This window comes from Eumetopias jubatus, unplaced genomic scaffold, assembly GCF_037043125.1.
Source record: "Eumetopias jubatus isolate StellerSeaLion01/CBP00866 unplaced genomic scaffold, mEumJub1_p1.0 scaffold_10, whole genome shotgun sequence".
Classification (NCBI taxonomy): Eukaryota; Metazoa; Chordata; class Mammalia; order Carnivora; family Otariidae; genus Eumetopias; species Eumetopias jubatus.
Window position 1 is genome coordinate 76,647,976 of NW_028274816.1, and position 19,473 is coordinate 76,667,448.

The window sequence follows — 19,473 nt, forward strand, 5'->3', positions numbered from 1 at the left end:
CAGAAGACTAAGGAGGATCCGAGGGCCTGAGAGAAGCATGCACTTCACCGGGGTCGTTCCCTTTCTACCTCGAATGCCAATTCTTTCCTACTAGCTCCTGACTCCTCCTGTGCTCAGGAAAGGTGAAGAGGTTCCTCCAGTCTCTGGGAAAGTCGCCCAGGCATCCACCAAAAGTCCCCAAGGGGAGGGACTCGCCTCCTCCATGAACAGGGGGGCCACAGAGGTCTCCACGAACCCCCCAGACTCTGGCCACCATCTGACTGTTCGGGGTAAGACCTCCCTCAATCTCCAGACAGGATCAGCTGGGACCTGAGGCTTGGTGGGTCCAGATGCTCGGGCCTGGGGGCATGCCTGAGACCCAGCCCTCCATTCAGGGGTCCGCTCTTGCTCTCGGTGGGATTTAATCAGCACTGAGCCACGGGTGGCCTGTTACAGCAACTCAGTAAGAAGCGGACCACAGATCCAGCCTGCTCTTAGCCCCCAGGAGCTCCGTGGTCCTGATGGCTCAGGTATGTGCAGCAATGGGCGTGGGCCTCGGGTGAGCTCCGGGAGGTGCACAGAGGGCCCGGCTCCCAGAGCTGTGCCCAGACAGGGAGGAGCCCCCCCGGGGGAACACGGTTTGGGTGCCTATAGCTGGCGGCCGCAGCAAGAGCTCCCAGAAACCCCAGGGTGGAGAGCCAGGTCCTCAGATGGTTGGCGGGAATGCCTGGCCTCTGCCGGAGCAGGTCGCAGAGCGAGACTTCCCGCTTCCCCAGGTTTCTGTCCCTGACTGTGAACCATCAGCTCCATTTCAGGGTCCTTCCCCTTGGGACTTTGACATGGCGGCTCCAGCTTGTTTGTTTTTCTTATGTTTTCACAACCCCCCGGGGGCAGCGCCGGGTTTCCTCCCAGCTTTCTCAAAATGTTCACTTTGCAGCTTTTTGGCTAGACGGAAGAGAAGGGTTTCTGCAAATTGTGAGACTGACGAGTAGAGGTGGTCGTGAAAACCGTCTCAAGGTGCTCTGTGAGGGGTGGATATGGAACTCAATTTCCCGGGGCCAGGATTTGGGTTATCTGCTGGGACCGGACCCCTGTGACCACCCTGGGTCAGCAGATTCTCCTAGAAAGAGCCAGCTAGTGAATATGCCCAGCTCCGCGGGTCCTACGGACTCCGCTGTAGCTAGTCAGTTGTGCTAGAGCTCAAAGCAGCCACGGATAACAGGTACGCGCGGGCGCGGCTCTGTCCCCATAAAACTTCATGGACGCTCCACTTTTCATTTCAAGCATTCCATGTGTCATAAAATATTCGTCTCCTGACTTTGCTTTCAAACATTAAAGAATTATTAAAAGAAAACACTGAGCCCCACCAAAACAGGTGGTGGGGTCAAATCCCCGGGCCAGCTAACCCCTGCCCTGGAGAAGCAGACCCGCCAGGATCTGCTCCTTTTTCTGCTCTCCCTTCTGGGTTAGGTCAGCCCTGCACAAAGGAATCAGGAAGGCCAAGGCCGGGGGCTGGCTCCCAGCCAGGCCTGACTTCCAACCAAGGCTAAGTCTCCACCCATAACACCTGGTACGATCCTACCAGTTATAAAACATTAAGTCCCTTCTGCGCCAGGGCCCCTGAGTGGCCCCTGCCGTCTTGCTCACCCCCTTCTCTAGTTCCGGCAACTAAGGGGCTAACAGCTGGTCCAAGGGGCCCCCAGGACTCTCAGGGGAGCCATCAGCTGTCATAAGGGCCGTAGGGGGCCACGCCTGGGAGCCTGTAGGGTCAGCCCCTTCTGCTCCGAATCTGCCAGGGTCCGGGGATCCCGGAATGCCCACCACAGCCACCATGGCGACCCCTGGTACGAGGCCACCCCAGGTCTGGGAGCCAAGGCAGAACATGGGACTAGGCCCCAGGTAGTGGAAAGGGGCTTGCTTCCCCCTGGGAACGGGAGACTCGGTCTTTATCAGGACAGAGAAGAAGCAGGCTGCCTATGCTGAGCTCCCAGCTGCTTTCGCAAGAACGCCCCAGGCTTGGAGGTCTCGCACGGGGTCCCATATGGAAAAGTGCTCAACCCGCTGGATGTCAGCGGGGTTCAGAGAGGACTTCCCTCCCCCACAGCCCAGCCGGAGTCCGGAGGAGGAGGGGGGCTCCCGGCACCACATACTTATGCAGGGGGCGATGGGAGAGCGGCTCTGCTGGTAGCCCTTGGCGCAGCGGTTACAGGTGATGCCTGTCACACCGTCCTTGCAGGGACACTGACCGGTGGTCTGATTGCAGGTCTTGCCGGCCGCGCCCACGGGGTGGCAATCACAGGCTGTGGAGGACACAAGACAGGAGGGTTAGAGGGTGGTGGGCAGGGGAGGGGAGTAGTCGGCCCCTCCCTTGCAATCCCGCCCCACCTTGGGGTGTCCCATGGACCCCCACCCCGGCAGACGGGGGGGAAGCGTGGGGTTGAGGGAGGCATGCCCAGTCAGGCACCCCCATACACACATATTCCAGAAGCTCTGATCACCGCCCACCTGCCTCCCTGGAGATGGGGACTGGAAATCAAAATGGACCACCATGAAAGGCTGTTTTGGCAGCCGGGAAGTACAGCAGGGGAGCCCTTCCAAAGTCCCGAGGGGAAGACAGGAAGGAAGGCAAAGCCCTCAGGCTGATCACAAGCAGAGGGGTCTGACTCCCCACAAGGTAAGTCTGTGTCTCCCCGCTCCTCTGCCCCCGGGTCTCCTTCCCTACCCTCCATGTTTGGAACACGATGCAGCCTTGGGGTTTGCCAGGTCAGAGGGGGTGGCCAGGGAGGTGAGACCCGCCAGGCTGCCGCGCCCGCCCTGGTTTGCAGCCAGGAGGTCCAAGGTGCCAACCGAAAACCGTGGCACCAGACCACAGTGATCACCTCAACACCCTGATTAGAAGTGCAGAGAGCAGGGAGGTGAAGGAGGCTCCTGGGGCCGCGCAGAAAGGGAGTGGCCATGCTGGGAGGTGAGGCCCCCCCACAGAACAGGCCCTGCACCCCTTGTCCTAGTCTGGAACAGGCTAGAAAGCTGGAGTGGCCCACCCTGGTGTGCTACATCCCAGGGTCCCTCCCTGTGTTCCAAGGACGTGATCCCTGGGACAGAGTGGCCAGAGGACTTTGTGGGGGGACATCCCCACTGCTATGGACTGAAGCCTTGTGTCCCCCCAAATTCACACTGAAGCCCTAAATCCCAATGTGGTGGGACCTTCAGGTGGTGGTCAGGTTTAGGGGGCGTCATAGAGGGGGCCCCCCTCTAAGAAGAGGAAGAGCGAGAGCTGTCTGCATAAGCACACAGCAGGAAGGCCACCCCCCCGCCCCAGGAAGCCGGCCTTCCCCACACACGGGATGTGGGGTGCACTGATCTTGCACTTCTCAGCCTCCGGAACCATGAGAAATAAAATGCTTGCTGTCTAAACCACCCGTCTGTGGTGTTTTGTTATAGCAGCCTGAGCATCCAAGGTGCCCACCAACCCCGGGTGGCTCGGGCAAGAGGAGCTATGCCTGCACGGAGGGGGCACCCGAGTTCCCGGCCCGATCCCGCTTCCCAGAATCCAGGGGGGCTCAGGGCGCGGGTAGGGGGAGGCAGGCAGGATGAATGGGGCAGACATGCAGCCTCTCCTTCCACTGCCCACCCCCTTCCCCAGGGAAGCCCGGGTGTGGGGCGCAGAGGCAGGGGGGCGGGGGGGAGCCGTCTGCCAAAAGCTGCTAAGTGTTTCTCCTCCAAATGGGGAGAAAAAGCATCCAAGAACAGAAGCGTGAGCAGAGCGTCCAGCCAGCACTGCCCGACGAGGCACGAGCCCGCCAGTGAGAACGTGGCTGCCCACTGCCCCCCAAAGTCGGCCCGGAGCGGCCCAGACGAGGAGAAGTTGGAAACAGGACGCAGAAAGGACAGGAATGTGAGGAATTGTTTGTCAAAGTGGTGTCTAGACACGTGGAAGCTTCTGGAAGCTCTCTGGGTGGGGGTCCTGGCTGTGGGCACCCCCCACTGAGGCTAGCGGAGGGCAGGGGCCACGGGCCGGGGATGGAAGGAATGGGGGTGGCGCACGGGCAGCCCAGGCTGGGGCGGGGTGGGGGGCTGCCAGCGGGTTTCTCCTGTTGCAGGATCCACGGGAGGACAGAGGGGCTGTCCCCGTGTTGTCCCTGTAAGCAGCAGTAAATTCTCCCATTAGGAACATGTCTTCTTCAATCTCCCCTAAATTCAAGTGCATCCCCCGCTGGTCTGATCTTGTGTTCTCTCCTCTCGCGTGGTGAGAAAAGACTCAGGCTGGGGACGATGCTGTGAGAAGGGGATGTCTGGAGAAGCCCTCTGACCTTTCCCTGTGCCCTGAAATCCCGCTCCTGCGGATCGGGAAGGCGGATCGGGCCTGGGCAGCATCTCTGAGAGGGCAAAACCACCACAGCGCGGGACCCCGCTGTCCCAAGCCTGGTGGGGGCCACGGGGCGCCGGGCGGATGTGGACACCCGAGGCTCATGCTAGCTGACCTCCCGTGGCCTGCTCGGCAAGCCTGCTGGTCATGCTAAGATTCGTGCCAAGCCCTCCTCCCCTCCGTGCTGACGGAACACAGCTGTGGGCCAGGAACTTCTGGATCGGAGCCCTTGGCTGAGAGGATGTCACCAAAGGTTGCTCAGGCACTGAAGGGTCAGAGCCGAGTCACCCAGAGGCACAGGTCGCCTTTCCCAAAGCGGGAGCGGTGCAGAGCAAAATCTCAGGGGGCTGCAGTGGGTGAACGGCACTGTCTTCGCCCATGGCCCCTCGCAGCTTGGTGACCCGTCAGCTGCTTGGGCTGGCGAGCCGCCGGGGCGGGGGGGGGGGGGGGGGGCGGAGAGCCAGGCTCCAGCTGACGTCGGCTGGGGACAAGGGCCATCCTCAGTGATAGCGGGGAGCTGGCACGTCCTCTGGGCCCGTCCTTTGATTAAAGAAGGGGGTGCTTCGCTGCTGGGTTTCTAATCTTTCTCCCCAGATTTTGCAGAGACTGTGAGCCCATGGCCCCTTCGCCTGGTGTGACAGAGCTGGCTGTGTTTCCATGAAAAAAATCCCTGTTCCGGGAAGAGAAGCCATCGGGGTGCCAAAGGGGGGCGGGGGGGCCTCAGTAGGCTACTCAGGTCACCTCTAGGGTGGTGGGACCATCACTAGGGGGGAGCGTGCCTCCAGCACAGCGCCCACCACCCGAATACCTGGGAACATCTGAGCACATCCACACATCGTCCCCTCGGGTCCTCCCATGCACCTGTGGAGTCTGCATGACCTCAGAGGACGAGACTGCAGGCTGCCCAGGAGAAACCCAGGGGAAGGGAGGCGGTAAGGGCCTGATCTCTCAGGGCATCACAGAGACCCTCACCCACTCCAGACAGCCCCCTCTGCACTTCTTGGTCTAGAAGGAGAAATCCCAGTTTACCTGGCTTGGAGGGCTTTCTGTTACCTGGGGGCCAAATGTAATCCCAACAGACTTGGGTTGCACTCATTCTCAATTCCAAGCAACAGAGCCCCAAAGCAAGGACCTTCCCCCCAAAACCCACATATAGGGAAAGCCCAAGTTATGTCCTTTATGCAAAGAAGGGTGAGCTTCCAGGTGTGAGGACAAGTGACAGGTGACCATGCCCCACAGTGGGTTCCTCTGCAGCCTGAGACAAGACAAGCACCTGGCAGTGTCCAAGGAAGGGAGTCTGAGCTCACCAGTTACAAAGGAGGCTCCGGACCCCGGCCCTTAGGGAGAGAAAGCCAAAGGGATCCCGCCGTATTCATTCCTCCAAGAAACACACCCAGACATGCTTAGGCCCACACATATACAAACACACATAGACCGCCGCACAGGCTCACCTGGGACCACAGCGGGCAGGGCAGCGGAGGCGCGGGGCCGAGCAGGGGTGTGGGGGGAAGTGCAGATCTTCCCCCGCGGTAAGGGGTCTGGTGAGGGGACAGGGAGAGAGCTTCCCTAATCCTTCTGAGAACAGGGTCTGGGGCAGAGCACCTACCGCCACTGGAGGGCCATCCGGTGACTCCTATTTCCCTGGAAGTCAGCCACTTTTTCGGAGGAGGTCAATCCCTCCCGTGGCAGGTCACCCTGTGCTCATGGGGCAGGCAGCACCTGGTCATGGGAACCGATCTACCCGAGGGTTTTTCCATCAAGAGGAAGGTGAGACCAGACGGAAGCCCAGGGCCCTGAGAAGGCAGCAGGATTAGGTTTCTCACGCACGCAGCGGGCTGGAGTGCCTCCCACCACGGAGGGGAGCCTGGGCCATCTCTACTCTAGGCCATCAGTCAAGGACAGCCAGCTCAGGGCACACAGATGGTTTCCTAGGGGCGGCATCACACCCAGGGCTGGGCCTGTCCTGCCAGGACCGCTGTGTGACTCTGGGTTAGTGCCTTGCCCTCTCTGGACCACAGGTAGCTCTTCCACTTTAACAGTCCAATGCTTGGTGTCTATGGTTTCAAGGCCTCAGGCAGCACCCCCACCCCCACCCCCCCACTGCTAGAGGTCACTGCAGTCCTGGCCCAGAGGACACGGTGCCTGGTGCACCAGGCAGGCCTTCTGTCCACACCCAGAGCCCTGGCAAAGTTGACCTGAAAGGCAGACAATCCCGATCCCGGGCTGCTTGTCTCCAGCACTGCCTCTCCCAGCTTCTCCTGACGCCCTCCGCCCTGGGTCCCTGAAGGCCCACGGCCTCCATCAGGAGAGGATGCGTGTCCGAGGCCGGCCTCCTCCACCACAGCTCGCACAGTATTTGGAAACCCATCCTGGATTTCCTCCCTCCTATCAGGAGCTCTGGCTACTTCTCCTGCAGATCTGACTCCAGGGGCCCCCGGGGTCAGGCAGGACCCTCCGTGTGGGCGGCCAGGCTGAGATCCAGCTGCTGTGGAGGGTCAGGGAGGGAGGAGGGAGGTGGTAGGAGTGAGGAGGAGAGAGGAGGCAGTGGAGGGAGGAGGAAGGAGGAAGAGGGAGGAAGGGAGGACCGTCGGGAGGACTGGAGCATGCTTAGTGCAGGTGAGAGTAGCGCATAGAGACAGAAAGGGTCAGCGTCTTCAGAGAAAAGCAGGTTCAGATCCAAAGGTTCCCATGTCTCTCGTAGGTGTGTCCGGCCTCTAGGGGGAAGCCCAGTGGGAACCCCCTCACCCAGAGGTGGTGCCGGGAGAGGACAAATGTCGGGCACTAAGGAGTGTCCAAGAACCTGATTTTTCACTACTCCCCAAAACGGGGTGAGGAGGACTGGCCACCAAGAAGAGAAACTTGGAAGCTGGCCAAGGCTGCTGGGGTGTTCCCGAATGGAGGGGACCTGATGCAAGGTGGCAGACTGGCGGGGTGGGGCTCAGGGAAGCCAGGCAGGAGGAGGAGCGGAGGGGGACTGACCCGAGGGGGACTGGTCACCAAGTGAGCTCAAAGCTGTGAGTAACGGGAGATGGGGAACAAGAGGTCCAAAGACATGGTGTCAGAGAAGCCCTATGGAAGAAGCTTCTAACCATCATCATCATCATCATCTCATATGCATGGAGCAACATCACCTTTTTTGCTGTACAGTTCTATGGGTTTTATCACACGCGTAGATTCCTGTAACCACCACCCCAATCAGGATATAGAACATTCCAACTCTCCCAAGAAGTCCCTCATGTTCCTCTGTGGTCAGCAACCCCATCCCAACTCCTGGTGACCACGGATCTATTCTGTCCCTCTAGCTTCACCTTCTCCGAACGTCGTATTCTGGGACTGTACAAGTATGTATGATGTATGGATGTACCGTATGGAGTCTTTGGGACTGGCCTCCTTTACTCAGCCAAATACATCTGAGATGTGTCCGGGCTGCTGTGTCAATCAATCGCTCGTTCATTTTCATTGCCCAGTAGTGCTCCCTGGTACACAGACTGCAAGGTTTTTATAATTTTATAAGAAACTGAAAAACTGTTTTCCAGAGTGGCTGTGCCATTTTGAATTCCCACCGGTGGTGTATGAGTGCTCTAGTTATTACACATCCTCGCCGATGCTTGGAATTGTCAGTACTTTGTATTTTTGACATTCTAATAGGTGTGCAATGGTATCTCATGGTTTTAATCTGTATTTCTCTAGTGACTAATGATGGCTCATATATTAAATTGCCATCTGTGCATCTTTGGTAAGTACCTGTTCAAGTATGTCGCCCATTTCTAACTGAGTGGTCTGTTTTCTTATTGTTGAGTTTTGAGAGTTCTTTAATGTATTGTGAATCACATCCTTTGTTGGGTATTGTCACGTGCAAACATTTTCTCCCATCTGTGGCACGTCTCACAGAAGGAGCATCTTAAAAAGTAAGCCAGATGCATCACTGAAGTCTCTCCTCTCCTGACTGCCCCCCCAACCATGACTTCCACTGCTGTTGGAATGGGGTTCTCCTCCTGTCCACACTCCCAGGAGCTGGCCCTGCCCCTGCCCCAGCTCCCTTTCCTGCTTCCGGATGCTGGTACTGCACATTCCTCAGGTTCCTCTTGCTCCTCACATCACAGGTGTCGCATGTTCTGTCCTCAGAGAGGTCATCCCTGGCCACCTAGTAGAGCGGCTCCCCACCCTGCCATGTCACACTCTCCTACCACCCTGTGTATTTCCTCCATGTGACTCACAGTCCATATAATCTTCTACTTACTTTTTCTCCTTTGTTTACCATCGACCTCCCTCCAGAAAGTGAGCTCCAAGGGAACCTGTCTGCCTTGGTCACCACTGTAACCACCCCTCTCCTGCATGCAGCAGGTGCTAAATAATCACTTGGGCAGTCAGTGCACAAACTCGGGCCAAATCCCCTCCCTGGAGGGAAGAAGTGGGGCAGCAGGAAAGATAAACCCCTCACATCCTAGATCATCAGCAACCTCCATGCGGAACACTCCCCACTCCTAAATTCTGCATGCTCCCGAGGGAGCGAGGATAATTTACTCTGTAGATTATGCACAAACCCCATCTCAGCTGTCTGTGTCCACCTCCTCCGCAGCTACGCTTTCCTTTCTCCCAGCAGTTGCTAACAAGGCACAAAAGAATAAATGTTTCAAGTTGCACTACCTCGCCTCTCCCCTGCCACCTTCAGATCAAGGTGCAGACAGCAGGAAGTAGAAGGGGAGGGGAGCCCCGTAATCCCAAGCTGGGTTATTTGACCCTCCGTGATCTAGTTAACCATAGCCTTCCTGCACCTGATTTACAGCCAAGGCGGAAGGCATGGATCCTACAGATGGGTCCCAGAGAGAGACTGAGATGGGGAGAGACAGTGTGTGTGTGTGTGTGTGTGTGTGTGTGTGTGTGTGTGTGTGTGTGTGTGTGTGTGTGTGTGTCTACACGCCCAGGCTCGGGGCAGGTGAGCAGGGGCCGGACAGCACCACAGTGGGGGGACCCAGAGCACCTGGGTCCCGTGTACCAGGGCAGTGGGGACCAGCTTGGAACTTGCATCCCTCTCCCTGCCCCAGGCTGGTCAGGAGCCCCTGGGAGGCTGCTGGACCTTTCTTAGCAGCACTTTTAGATGTACTTTTGCATGCACACAGCCCGTCCCCCCACCGCTCAGCCTTTCCACAAGCAGCTGCTAGGCGCTCATCTCTGCTGTGTGTCATTTTTGCTCCCAAAGCAAAATCCTTTGGCGATAAACCCTTTATGGTGAGTGTGCAACAGCATTAGGGCAAACACCGGGGCTGAGCCCTTCCAGTGAGAGGGGCCGGTTCCCCCACATGCCACCACTCACTGAAGGAACTAAGGCAACCAGTCTCTGCTCTGTGCACATGCGGCCAATGGCAGGGGGCTCTGGTACTGGACCTTCTACTTGGACAAAGAATCCTAAATGCTAACAGGTATGGAATGCATGCCCTGTGTACCTGGGACCTCTTCTACACCATTTCACGTACTCAACACCCCAAGTAAAATGCCCTCTGTTAACTGGGGCAGCTCAGAGATCCGAGGGCCTTTCTGCTCAAGAGCAGGGCCCCAGGGGCCCCCCAGGAATGTCCGTGTGGAAACAGGTTGAGAGTGGGTGACACCTGGGGGGCAGGGAGAGGCAACTGGCTGGGGTGCCAGGGAAATGAGACACGGAGCTCAGCCTGAAAGACCCCGTTTTAGGAGCAGGGCACATGTGTGGGTCATGGGAGCGGGGGACTCTCTCGACTTATAAAGACTCTGGAACGACGTCACCTGCACCCGATTTCCTGGCTCTGCCCACTCTTCCTAGCTCCAGGGTCACAAACTTCACCGACACAGGACATTGTCCCGTTGTTATCAGGGACCCGTAAAATTCTGAAGATTTAAAAAGAGCACGCAGGACGTGGAATGTGGAAGCTGGCCGGGACTCAGAGACCATAAATCTGAACACGATTTCACAGATGAGGATACTGAGGTCCAGCGAGGTCACATGACTTGCCTGATGCTCCACAAGCTTTGAACGTGGAGCCAAATCTGGAGATCGGGGTCTCTGACCCCCACAGTCCCCAGGGAATAGGGGAAGGATGTGGCAACAGAGACCACAGATGGAGCTGGCTTTTCCATGGGGGAATTTCCTCTCCTTCGGACTTTCCCTCTCCCCCATGAGTGCTGGGCCAGATCGGCCCCCCAACAGAGCCCACTCCTCGTGCTGTGGGCTCTACCCTCTAAGCTGGGAGCTGTTGTGGCCACTGAGTGCCTTCCTCCCTAAGATGGCCACGCTTTTCCCTGCACTCCCAACATGAACACAGACCAAAAGTAAATGTCACACGGGACCCACAGAACAAAGGGCACTCCTGAGGTTTTTTAGGCTTTTGTAGGCTCCCTGGACATCATCTTAGAGTCAGGAAGGAGTGTGGAGTCCCAGGTTCCTAGCTATGGTGTGACTAAACCCTCAAATGGGAGGGAGACAAACCATGAGAAACTCTTAACTCTAAGAAACAAACTGAGGGTTGCTGGAGGAGAGGTGGGGGGAGATGGGGTAACAGGGTGATGGGCATTAGGGAGGGCATGTGATGTGATGAGTACTGGGTTTGTTTGTTTGTTTTAAAAAAGGTTTTATTTATTTGACAGAGAGAAAGAGAGTGAGCACAAGCAGGGGGAGCAGCAAGCAGAGGGAGAAGGAGAAGCAGGCTCCCCGCGGAGCAGGGAGCCCGATGCAGGGCTTGATCCCAGGACCCTGGGATCATGACCTGAGCCAAAGGCAGACGCCTAACTGACTGAGCCACCCAGGCGCCCCAAGCACTGGGTTTTATAAACAACTGATGGGTTATTGAACTCTACATCTGATATTAATGATGTACTATATGTTGGCTAATTGAATTTAAATTAAAAAAAAAACACTGGAATTAAAAGGAACTTCAAAAATTAAAAAAAAAAAAACCTCAAATGATCCAATCTAGCTTGCACGCATGCAAGCGTGTGTGCGCATGTGTGCATGCGCGCGCGCACACACACAATCTAGCTGTGATAACCATCCAATCCTATGCCTTCCTCTGGACGCTAGATCATCAGGATGCACCAGCTAAGCTCCCAGCCGGCAAAATTTAATTTAAAAAAAAAATTTTAAACAGGGGCACCTGGGTGGCTCAGTCGTAAGCGTCTGCCTCTGGCTCAGGTCACGATCCCCCAGGGTCCTGGGATCGAGCCCCATGTCCAGCTAGCTCCCTGCTCGGCGGGAAGCCTGCTTCTTCCTCTCCCACTCCCCCTGCTCGTGTTCCCTCTCTCACTGTCAAATAAATAAATAAAATCTGAAAAAGAAAAAATTTTTTAAACAATCCCGTTCCACCCAATTTTCATCAAGAGGGAGCCTGGGTGGCTCAGTCGGTTGGGCGACTGCCTTCGGCTCAGGTCATGATCCTGGAGTCCCGGGATCAAGTCCCGCATCGGGCTCCCCGCTCAGCGGGGAGTCTGCTTCTCCCTCTGACCCTCTTCCCTCTCGTGCTCTCTGTCTCTCATTCTCTGTCTCTCAAATAAATAAATAAAATCTTAAAAAGAAAAAGAAAGCCTTAAAAAAACATTTAAATTCATTGATAATAAATCCCCCCCCGCCCCACTTCTCATCACCGGCGCGGCTCCCGGGCCTCACTCCTTATTCCCCAAGTGCTTGGGTCTCATCTGGACTCATTCATTGAAACGGAATCTCTTGGGGGTGTCAGATTTTCAAATCTCCAGGAGATTCCCAAGGACAGCCAAGGGCGAGAACCAGTTAGAGAGAAATATACTGAGGATGCCCTTCAGTGAAGGTCGAGAATCGAGGTGGAGAAAGACACGGGGAGCCCCATACAGTGGTCAGGGGGCCGAGGGGGCGCCCTGAGGTGCCACTTCCTCCCTGAGCTCTGACAGAGCTGCTGGAAGAAACAGAGCGTGGCTGGGAGCCTCAGGCCTGCACTGGCCAAGACAGCCAGGACCAGTGCACGCCTCTGCCGGCCACCGCCCGCGTCTTCTGAGGACCCAGACACCTTTTTGGCGGCCTGCATTTCGGCCATGCTGACCGTGGCCTTGAAGGGGTGGGGATGCCTGATGCAGTGGTTAATTTCTTAACTCTCATCGCAATTCGGTTCACGGGAGACTCCCTGAATGTCTTTATCCATCACAGATGGTTTGGGAAGATGATAAATTAATATCGTTCAAATAGAGACACGGCTGGAATGGTCAAATAGCACCGTCTTCTTTGCGGGCCCCAAAGAGAAAAAGTGCCCCTGAGTCCATAAAGAAGACAAATGGTAAACAAAACCGCCTATCTTTTGACAGATTCCAGGACGAGTATCGTTCACCAACCATTCTGCGGAGAAAAGGGAGAGATTCATCTCATTGGACTTTGTATAGGACAACAGCCCGCGCCATAATGAGGCCTTCCCAGTGCTGGGAAATCGCGCTGAATAGGCGCGAGCTGCAGCCTCCTGCGTCCCTGGGCACGTTTATTACAGCCCTTTGTATGCACCAGCCCGGCCAGCCCCGGGTTGGTTCTAAACCAGGGGAGGGGAGAAAGAACCCAACGAATTTGTTGCTATGAAACTTCCCCAATAACGTTTGGAATCCAATGCCCTTGCTCCAAGCTGTTCTTGTCTGGGTCCACCCCTGCTCTAAATTGAGCAAGGTCGGGAGCCCAGCCAATCGCCAGCAGGGCCTGGGTGGCCTCAGCCCCCGCCTGGGGCTCCTCCCCAAGCCCTGGGAAGTCAAGGGTAAAGGGGGCCCCAGTGGCCATTCCCAAGCACCCTCAGGTCAACTGCCAACTTGAGTCAAGAGCCTCTGCCAGTTGTCCCAGTTCCCCAGTGAAATGCCTCTGAAACAGAGCAAAGAAGGACATAACTGAAGGCTACAGCTGGGCTCTCCCGAGGTCAGCCCCAGGAGTTCGGGGCCTGGGATGGCTGCATGCCTAGGGGACTGCAGAAGCCTCTGAGCGCAACCCACCAGAGATCAAAATGCTGGGGCCAAATGCTGCCAGCAAAGGAGCCGTTTCCTGAAACCGACCCACCCTGGGAAGACAAGGCAGACGGGACGGTCTCCATGGGGGTGGGGTGGGGACAGAGAGACTCCCATCTGAAGACCTCAAGGGTACACAGCCTTCTCTGCTGGCGTCTGACCTCCCACAGCAGGTCTCCCCCCGCCCCCCAAGATCTCAGGGGCTCCATTTGACGGGAAAAGTCCCATGAGGAAACAGAGGATTCAGAGAGTTCCCACGTGTCCCGAGGGGTTGCCACCAGAAAAAAGAGAGCAAAGGGGAAAGATCTAGAACTTTCTGCACCGAAGAAACGGCAGGACCTTTCAGGTCACGTTCCTCTTGCTCACCAATCAGAGAACAGATCATTCGGACAGTGTCTTTCCTCGCCAATCAGGACGCAGGACCCGCCAGGTAGGGTCTTTCCTCGCCAATCAGGACGCAGGACCCGCCAGGTAGGGTCTTTCCTCGCCAATCAGGACGCAGGACCCGCCAGGTAGGGTCTTTCCTCGCCAATCAGGTGGCCGGATCCTTGAAGCACTGTCTTTCCCTGCCAGGCAGGAGGTACCGCCGAGGCCCGCCCCCACCTGCCATGTTCCCTGGCAGGACACGCAGGCGTCCTTCCACGCAGAATCTGTCCTCACGTTTCTCTCTTCCTCGGGCCCTTCACTCAGAGTCCCACCAAGGCTGGGGGCAGCTGCTGTCCAAGGCTCCGAGGGACGACCGAGCCACCAAGGCCAGCCACAGCGTTTGAAATAAGAAGGCAGGGGCACACCCTCGTCTGCCTGCGCCTGTCCCGCCTGGAAACCAGCAGAGTGGGAAAGCCCCAGAGGACAACCTGCAGGTTCCTAGGACCCGGTGGCTTCCTGACATCTCAGCCTGAGACAGGAGCGGCCACAGGTGGCTCTTGCGTCATTCTGCATGCAACAGAGGAGAGGGAGGGGAGGCAAATGGCAAGATGATCAAGGATCTGCTCCCTTCTGCCTCCCCAGGGGACGTGCCTTTCCTGCTGTGATGGCGCAGGACCACTGCCCCTCCACGCCCAGCCGAGACTCCCTCAACCATGGACACAGGGCTGCCCACCTGAGTGGCCCCTGCTAATTAAAATTCCCTTGCCAAATCCCCAAGAGAGCTATGTGTAACCCGTTGTTTACAAGTCCTTGGCTTTGATTTCTTCTGTAAAGGGAAGACAAGAGGTGAAGAAGGGGCTGGATACCTTCCAAGTACGGTCTCTGAAAACCCAAAGCCCTCTCTCTCTCCCGGGTCATGCTCCTGCTCATGCCTTCCTGCCACCAGAGGCGTTTCTGGGTCCCTTGGCTCAGGCCACCTTGAGGTCGGTTGGTCAGTTCCTGCTCCAAGTCTCCTGGGGGAGTCTCACCTTGATTCTCTGGTTTGGGATGTGGAAATAGCCGGGCTACCTTTAGGAGTAAACTTCTCTTGACAACCACCAGAGGCAGCCTTAAGTCCACAGATCTGGGAGGACAGCTCTGTTTGTGTCTGGGGAACCACCGGATTCATCCCTGTTCCTGTGGAACCGAAGGGATTCCTCCCGGAGGAGACAGGCTGGGAACCTGTTTCATTTCGGAGAAAGTATTCTCCACCAGCAGGGCCGGCTTCATGGGCCCGATGCTCGGAAGGGCACGCACTTGGTGGAAGCTCTGCTTGCTGCCGTTTAAAAATTCTTAGCAATTCCTGAGCAAGAAGGCCGGTGTTTTGATTTTGCGCTGAGGCCCACGAGTCCTGTAGGCGGTGGTACCCACGAGTGCCCGACATCTGGCAGATTTCCTGATAAGAAGATACCCTGGCTTCATCCAAAGGCTAGGCAGTGGCCACCGACCGGTTTCTGGACTGCAGCTCCTCATCTGAGCCTGAGCCTGACAAGGCTTGGGTCTTGCCCGTGTCAGGGTCTACACGGGTCTGTGTCAGGACCCCGATCATGCTGGATGGTGGCCCCAAGAGCCCTCGGAGAGAAATCTCTTCTTGGGAAGCCATGCTTACGGCAAGCCCTGCCTCTAGGCCTCAAGTTTTAGGAACCGGACAGCCCGGTCCCTGGAATTCCCAAAAGCAAATGTGGGGGTGGGGGGGCCCCAGGTCTGCCCCCAACAACAGCATTGAGTTCCCTGGCATTTCAACAGCTCCTCTGAGTCACCTGACTATTGCTTCATTTTTGTGAGGTGGGGGGGGGGGGAACACAACAGCAGAAAAGTGAAAACATTCGTGCTCGCTCCAGCGAACGAAAAGAGTCTCCGGTCTCCCTTTAATTTTTTTTTTTTTTTTTTTGTCCTCAGAAGGAAAGCTATTTGCAGGTGGATTAAATGTTCCTTCTGAGACCCTGCCCCCGGAGCCGCCGACCTCACTGGGACCGTGACCGTGCGTGTCTTTGTGAGTGCCGGGGGTGGGGGGCGCGCACACATCCAGAGAAATACGTCTGCGTGGTCTGGGTAAGAGAGGGCCCTTTGTGCCGCCGGTAAGCCCGGTGAACATGACCCCCGCCCTGTGGTATGCAGCACACCTGTGCAGGCAGAGAGGCAGCCGGCCGGGGGCGGGGGCCCCGCACCCTCGCAGGGATCACACCTTCTCCTTTCTTCTCCTTAAGGCCATGGCTCCATCGCCCCTTTGTCTCGGCTTACGTCCCCACATACCGGGGCGGCCGTGCGAGCGCCGCGGTGCCGGTCAAGGCCGGGGTGCATGGGGACGCAAGGCAAAGCAGGAGGACAGAGGGAGACAGCAGGAGGACCGGGTTCCCGAGGCCCCGCCCCTGCCTACCTTTGCAGGCCTTGCGGTGGGTGACGGGCTTGCCCATGTCGCGATAGTAGCCCTCCTTGCAGTAATGGCAGTGGCGGCCCGCCGTGTTGTGGCGGCAGTTGAGACAGACGCCCCCGCTCTTGCGCCCCGACAGCTTGTACAGCTCCATGTTGAAGCGGCAGCGCCGGGCATGCAGGTTGCAGTTACAGGCTGCGGGAGGCAGGGAGAGACGTCAGGCCGCGGCAAGGGAGGGACTGTCCCCAGCTTCCCCCCATGTCCACTGCTGGACCGCAGCAGAGACTGTCCCCAGCCTCCCCAGCACCACAGCTGGACCGTAGTCCTTCCCCGGGAGCTTCTCCTTGGCTCCCCTGCTTGCACTCAGAAGCACCTACCAGCCACCCAGCAGCCAAGGGCTCTGCTTCCCTCTCATCCAGAGACTGTCCATTTCCGTCCACCAAGCTGCCGGCCCCCACCCCCCATCACACACACACACACACCTTGAAGTTGGGAGGTGGGGCTGGCATCCTCCTTGTGCCCCAATCCTGCTTGCGAGGGACCCAATGGTGTTCCTCCCCCTGTTCATATGCAGAGGCCCTGACCCAGCAGCTGTGAACAGGCCTGTGTTTGGGGACATGGCCTTTGCAGAGCTGATTACATCAAAATGAGGCTCTGAGGGTGGGCCCTCCTCCAATCTCACTGGAGTCCTCATAAGAAGAGGCAGTTTGCACACACAGGGGCACACAAACACAGAGGAGCGGTGGTCTGCAAGCCAAGCAGAGAGGCCCCGGGAGAAGCCAACCCTGCCGACACCTTGACCTTGGACTTCCAGCTCCAGAACCGTGAGAAAGACACGTGTGTTGCTTAAGCCCCCAGCTTGAGGTTTTCGGTGACAGCAGCCTGAGCAGACTCCTGCATTGTTTCCAGGGCTTTCTACTTTGCGCCAGCACACTGCCCCCTCCCTTGAGCTCGGCCACCAGGCTGTCTTCTCCTGCGGCCACTCCACAAGCCACCGAGGGCTCAGGGGCCGGCTGCACCAGCTTCCATCACCTTCCCCTCGGGCATCCTCCTCATCTGGTTTCCCTCCTGCCCAGCCCTGCTTCCCTTCCCACGGCCACGGCCACCAGAGCAGGAGTTCTGGGCTCCAATCTGAGGATGTCCCCATCACCAGCTGCAAGTCTTTCAATGGCCCTCCCGTTTTTTCCTCTGGGTAAAATCCAAGTCGGTTGTCACACCCTCGGGGCTCCAAATGAGCTGGTCCTGCTTCTCTCCACACCCTCTCCTTAGCTCTGCTCACCGCCTCCCACTCCTTGCTCTGATGCTTGAGCGGTCCCCAGCTTTTTTCAGCTTCTAGAACATTCCATGCATACGTGAGGACCCCTCACCTGCCCCCTCCATGGCTTGTCAGACAGTCTCCTCCCCAGACCCCTCCTCATCTGCTTGCACCCTTATCCTCCACGTCTTGGTGGAGGATATCTGTGCCCGACCCATCTTCCTTCCAGCCCCCACCCCCACCCAGGGCATCCCGCGCGGCCCCCTCAGACCACCCCGTGTTGCCCGTGACTTGCTTCTGTGGGCTCCGACCTCTAGGATAACTCCAGCTTCCATCTGGTCTACTCCTGCTCCCTCTTCAACACGCTTCGCCTGCTTTTGTGCTAAGTTTGTTTCAAATCGCATTTTATGTAATGTCTAAAGAAATGCTTAGTGCCAGACACTTGATAAACAAAAGCAGAAAAGAGAGGAAAAAAACGCACTCAGATTTGCAGCAACCACTGTTAACACAGGGGTCGTCCCTTGCAGACTTTAATTAACATTTGCTCAGCTGTGGAGCTCCGTCATTCTTTCCTACGGACGTGGATCATACTCGTGCATCTCCCTCCGTGGCCTATTTTCCCAGGATGATGAACATCTTTTAACGCCAGATACTGTTCTGCATGATTGTGAAAGGCTGTCTAGTCTCCCTTGTACACGTGTGTGCACTGGGCTCTTTGGAATCCCCAGTGGGTGCATTTCAAAGCTGGGCCTCCCCGGGGGGCTGGGCAGTTAAGTTGTTTCCGGTTTGTCACGATTACAATCAACACCAAGGGTAACCACCTTTGGACCTGTGCATTTGTGCTCTGCTCTGATGGCATGCCTAGGGTAACTTCTGGATCCACATATGTTTAACTCAGGATCCAAATTGCCGAATTGCCCTGGAGAAAGGCCGTCCTAGCTTCCAGTCCCTCCCAGCAGAATCTGAGAGCTACTGTCTCACCACATCCTCGAAGAAAACAACAGGACCCATTTGCTCTCAGTACTCTTTATTTTTCATCTCTGCCAATTCCTCTGGAAAACACACACACACATGATTTTAATTTGTGTGTCTTTGGTTACCATGAGGTTGGACATTTCCCCATGTGTTTATTTTTCTTTATATATTTTTTTCTTTTGTGCATTGCCTGTTCATGCCATTTGCCCACTTTTCAAATAAGGTGGGGGTTTTTTTTCTTACAATGTCTAATGCTCTTATAATTGATGGATTAAAAACTATGTGTCTTTTCTACCACACAGGCTGCACAAATTTGTACCAGCTTCATATTCATTTATTACTTTTGTGATTAAAAATTATACATTTGCCTCTTTAACTTTTCTCTCTGACGTTACAAGTTTCTTTAGATGTTCTTGCTAGAGGCACGTCCATTAGTCATTCAGCTGAGAAGCAGAGAAGGACGGGGCTTAAGGGCAGGCACTGTGGGGGCCACAGGAGGAAAGGTTCAGTTCACACCTGAGTCTGGAAACAACTGGAAGGTAAATTAGGCCACAGAATGATTCCTGAGAGCCTCACCAAGGGTCTCTGTGCACCTCCAGCCTCTGGCTCAGCCTCGCCTGTCCACTAACACAAGGGACTGTCACACAAACATACACACGTCCACTGTCCCTTTGGACTCACTCAGCCAAACAAGGATGCTGCGGGCCGCTCAGTGTTAAGTGACCCACCAGCCCAGGACCCCCAAGGCAGTAAATGGGAGCCCAAGACTAGAACCCAGGTCTTCTGGCTCCTGGCCCACTACCCTAGAGGAAAGGACCCACATCCCTGGAAGGAACAGTGGTGGCTACAGCACAGAATCTGGACCTTTCCTACTGGCATAGAAGTCACAGGGCCTGGCACACCTGCCTAGGGACAGGGATCTGGGAAGATCACTCAAGTCTGGCTTCCTTAAGGCTCTCTTGTACCAGGAAAAGCCTCACTAGTAGCATCTCTGGCCTTTCTTGGAGGCAGATGCTCACCCTGTGTCGTCCACTGTAAAGACAGTGCCAGGTGTCCCCGAAGCTCCCAATGGGGCTGCATGACCTCTGAGCCCCTCCAGGGAGCTCAGCGCCCCCCTTCCCCACCCCAAGGGGAACCCCTGGGTGATATCCCTCT

At 56.6% G+C, this 19,473-nt stretch overlaps 1 protein-coding gene across 1 annotated transcript in view; it reads right to left on the reverse strand.

Moving 5' to 3' along the window:
* NTN1 (netrin 1) overlaps window positions 1-19,473 on the reverse strand; it is a 155,997-nt gene that overhangs the window by 42,322 nt on the left and 94,202 nt on the right. Inside the window, exons 2-3 of the mRNA XM_028125143.2 lie at window positions 16,095-16,283; window positions 2,130-2,279 (exon numbers count right to left, since the gene is read on the reverse strand). Of these exons, the coding sequence (XP_027980944.1) occupies window positions 2,130-2,279; window positions 16,095-16,283 (339 nt within the window). The remainder of the gene's footprint in view (window positions 1-2,129; window positions 2,280-16,094; window positions 16,284-19,473) is intronic.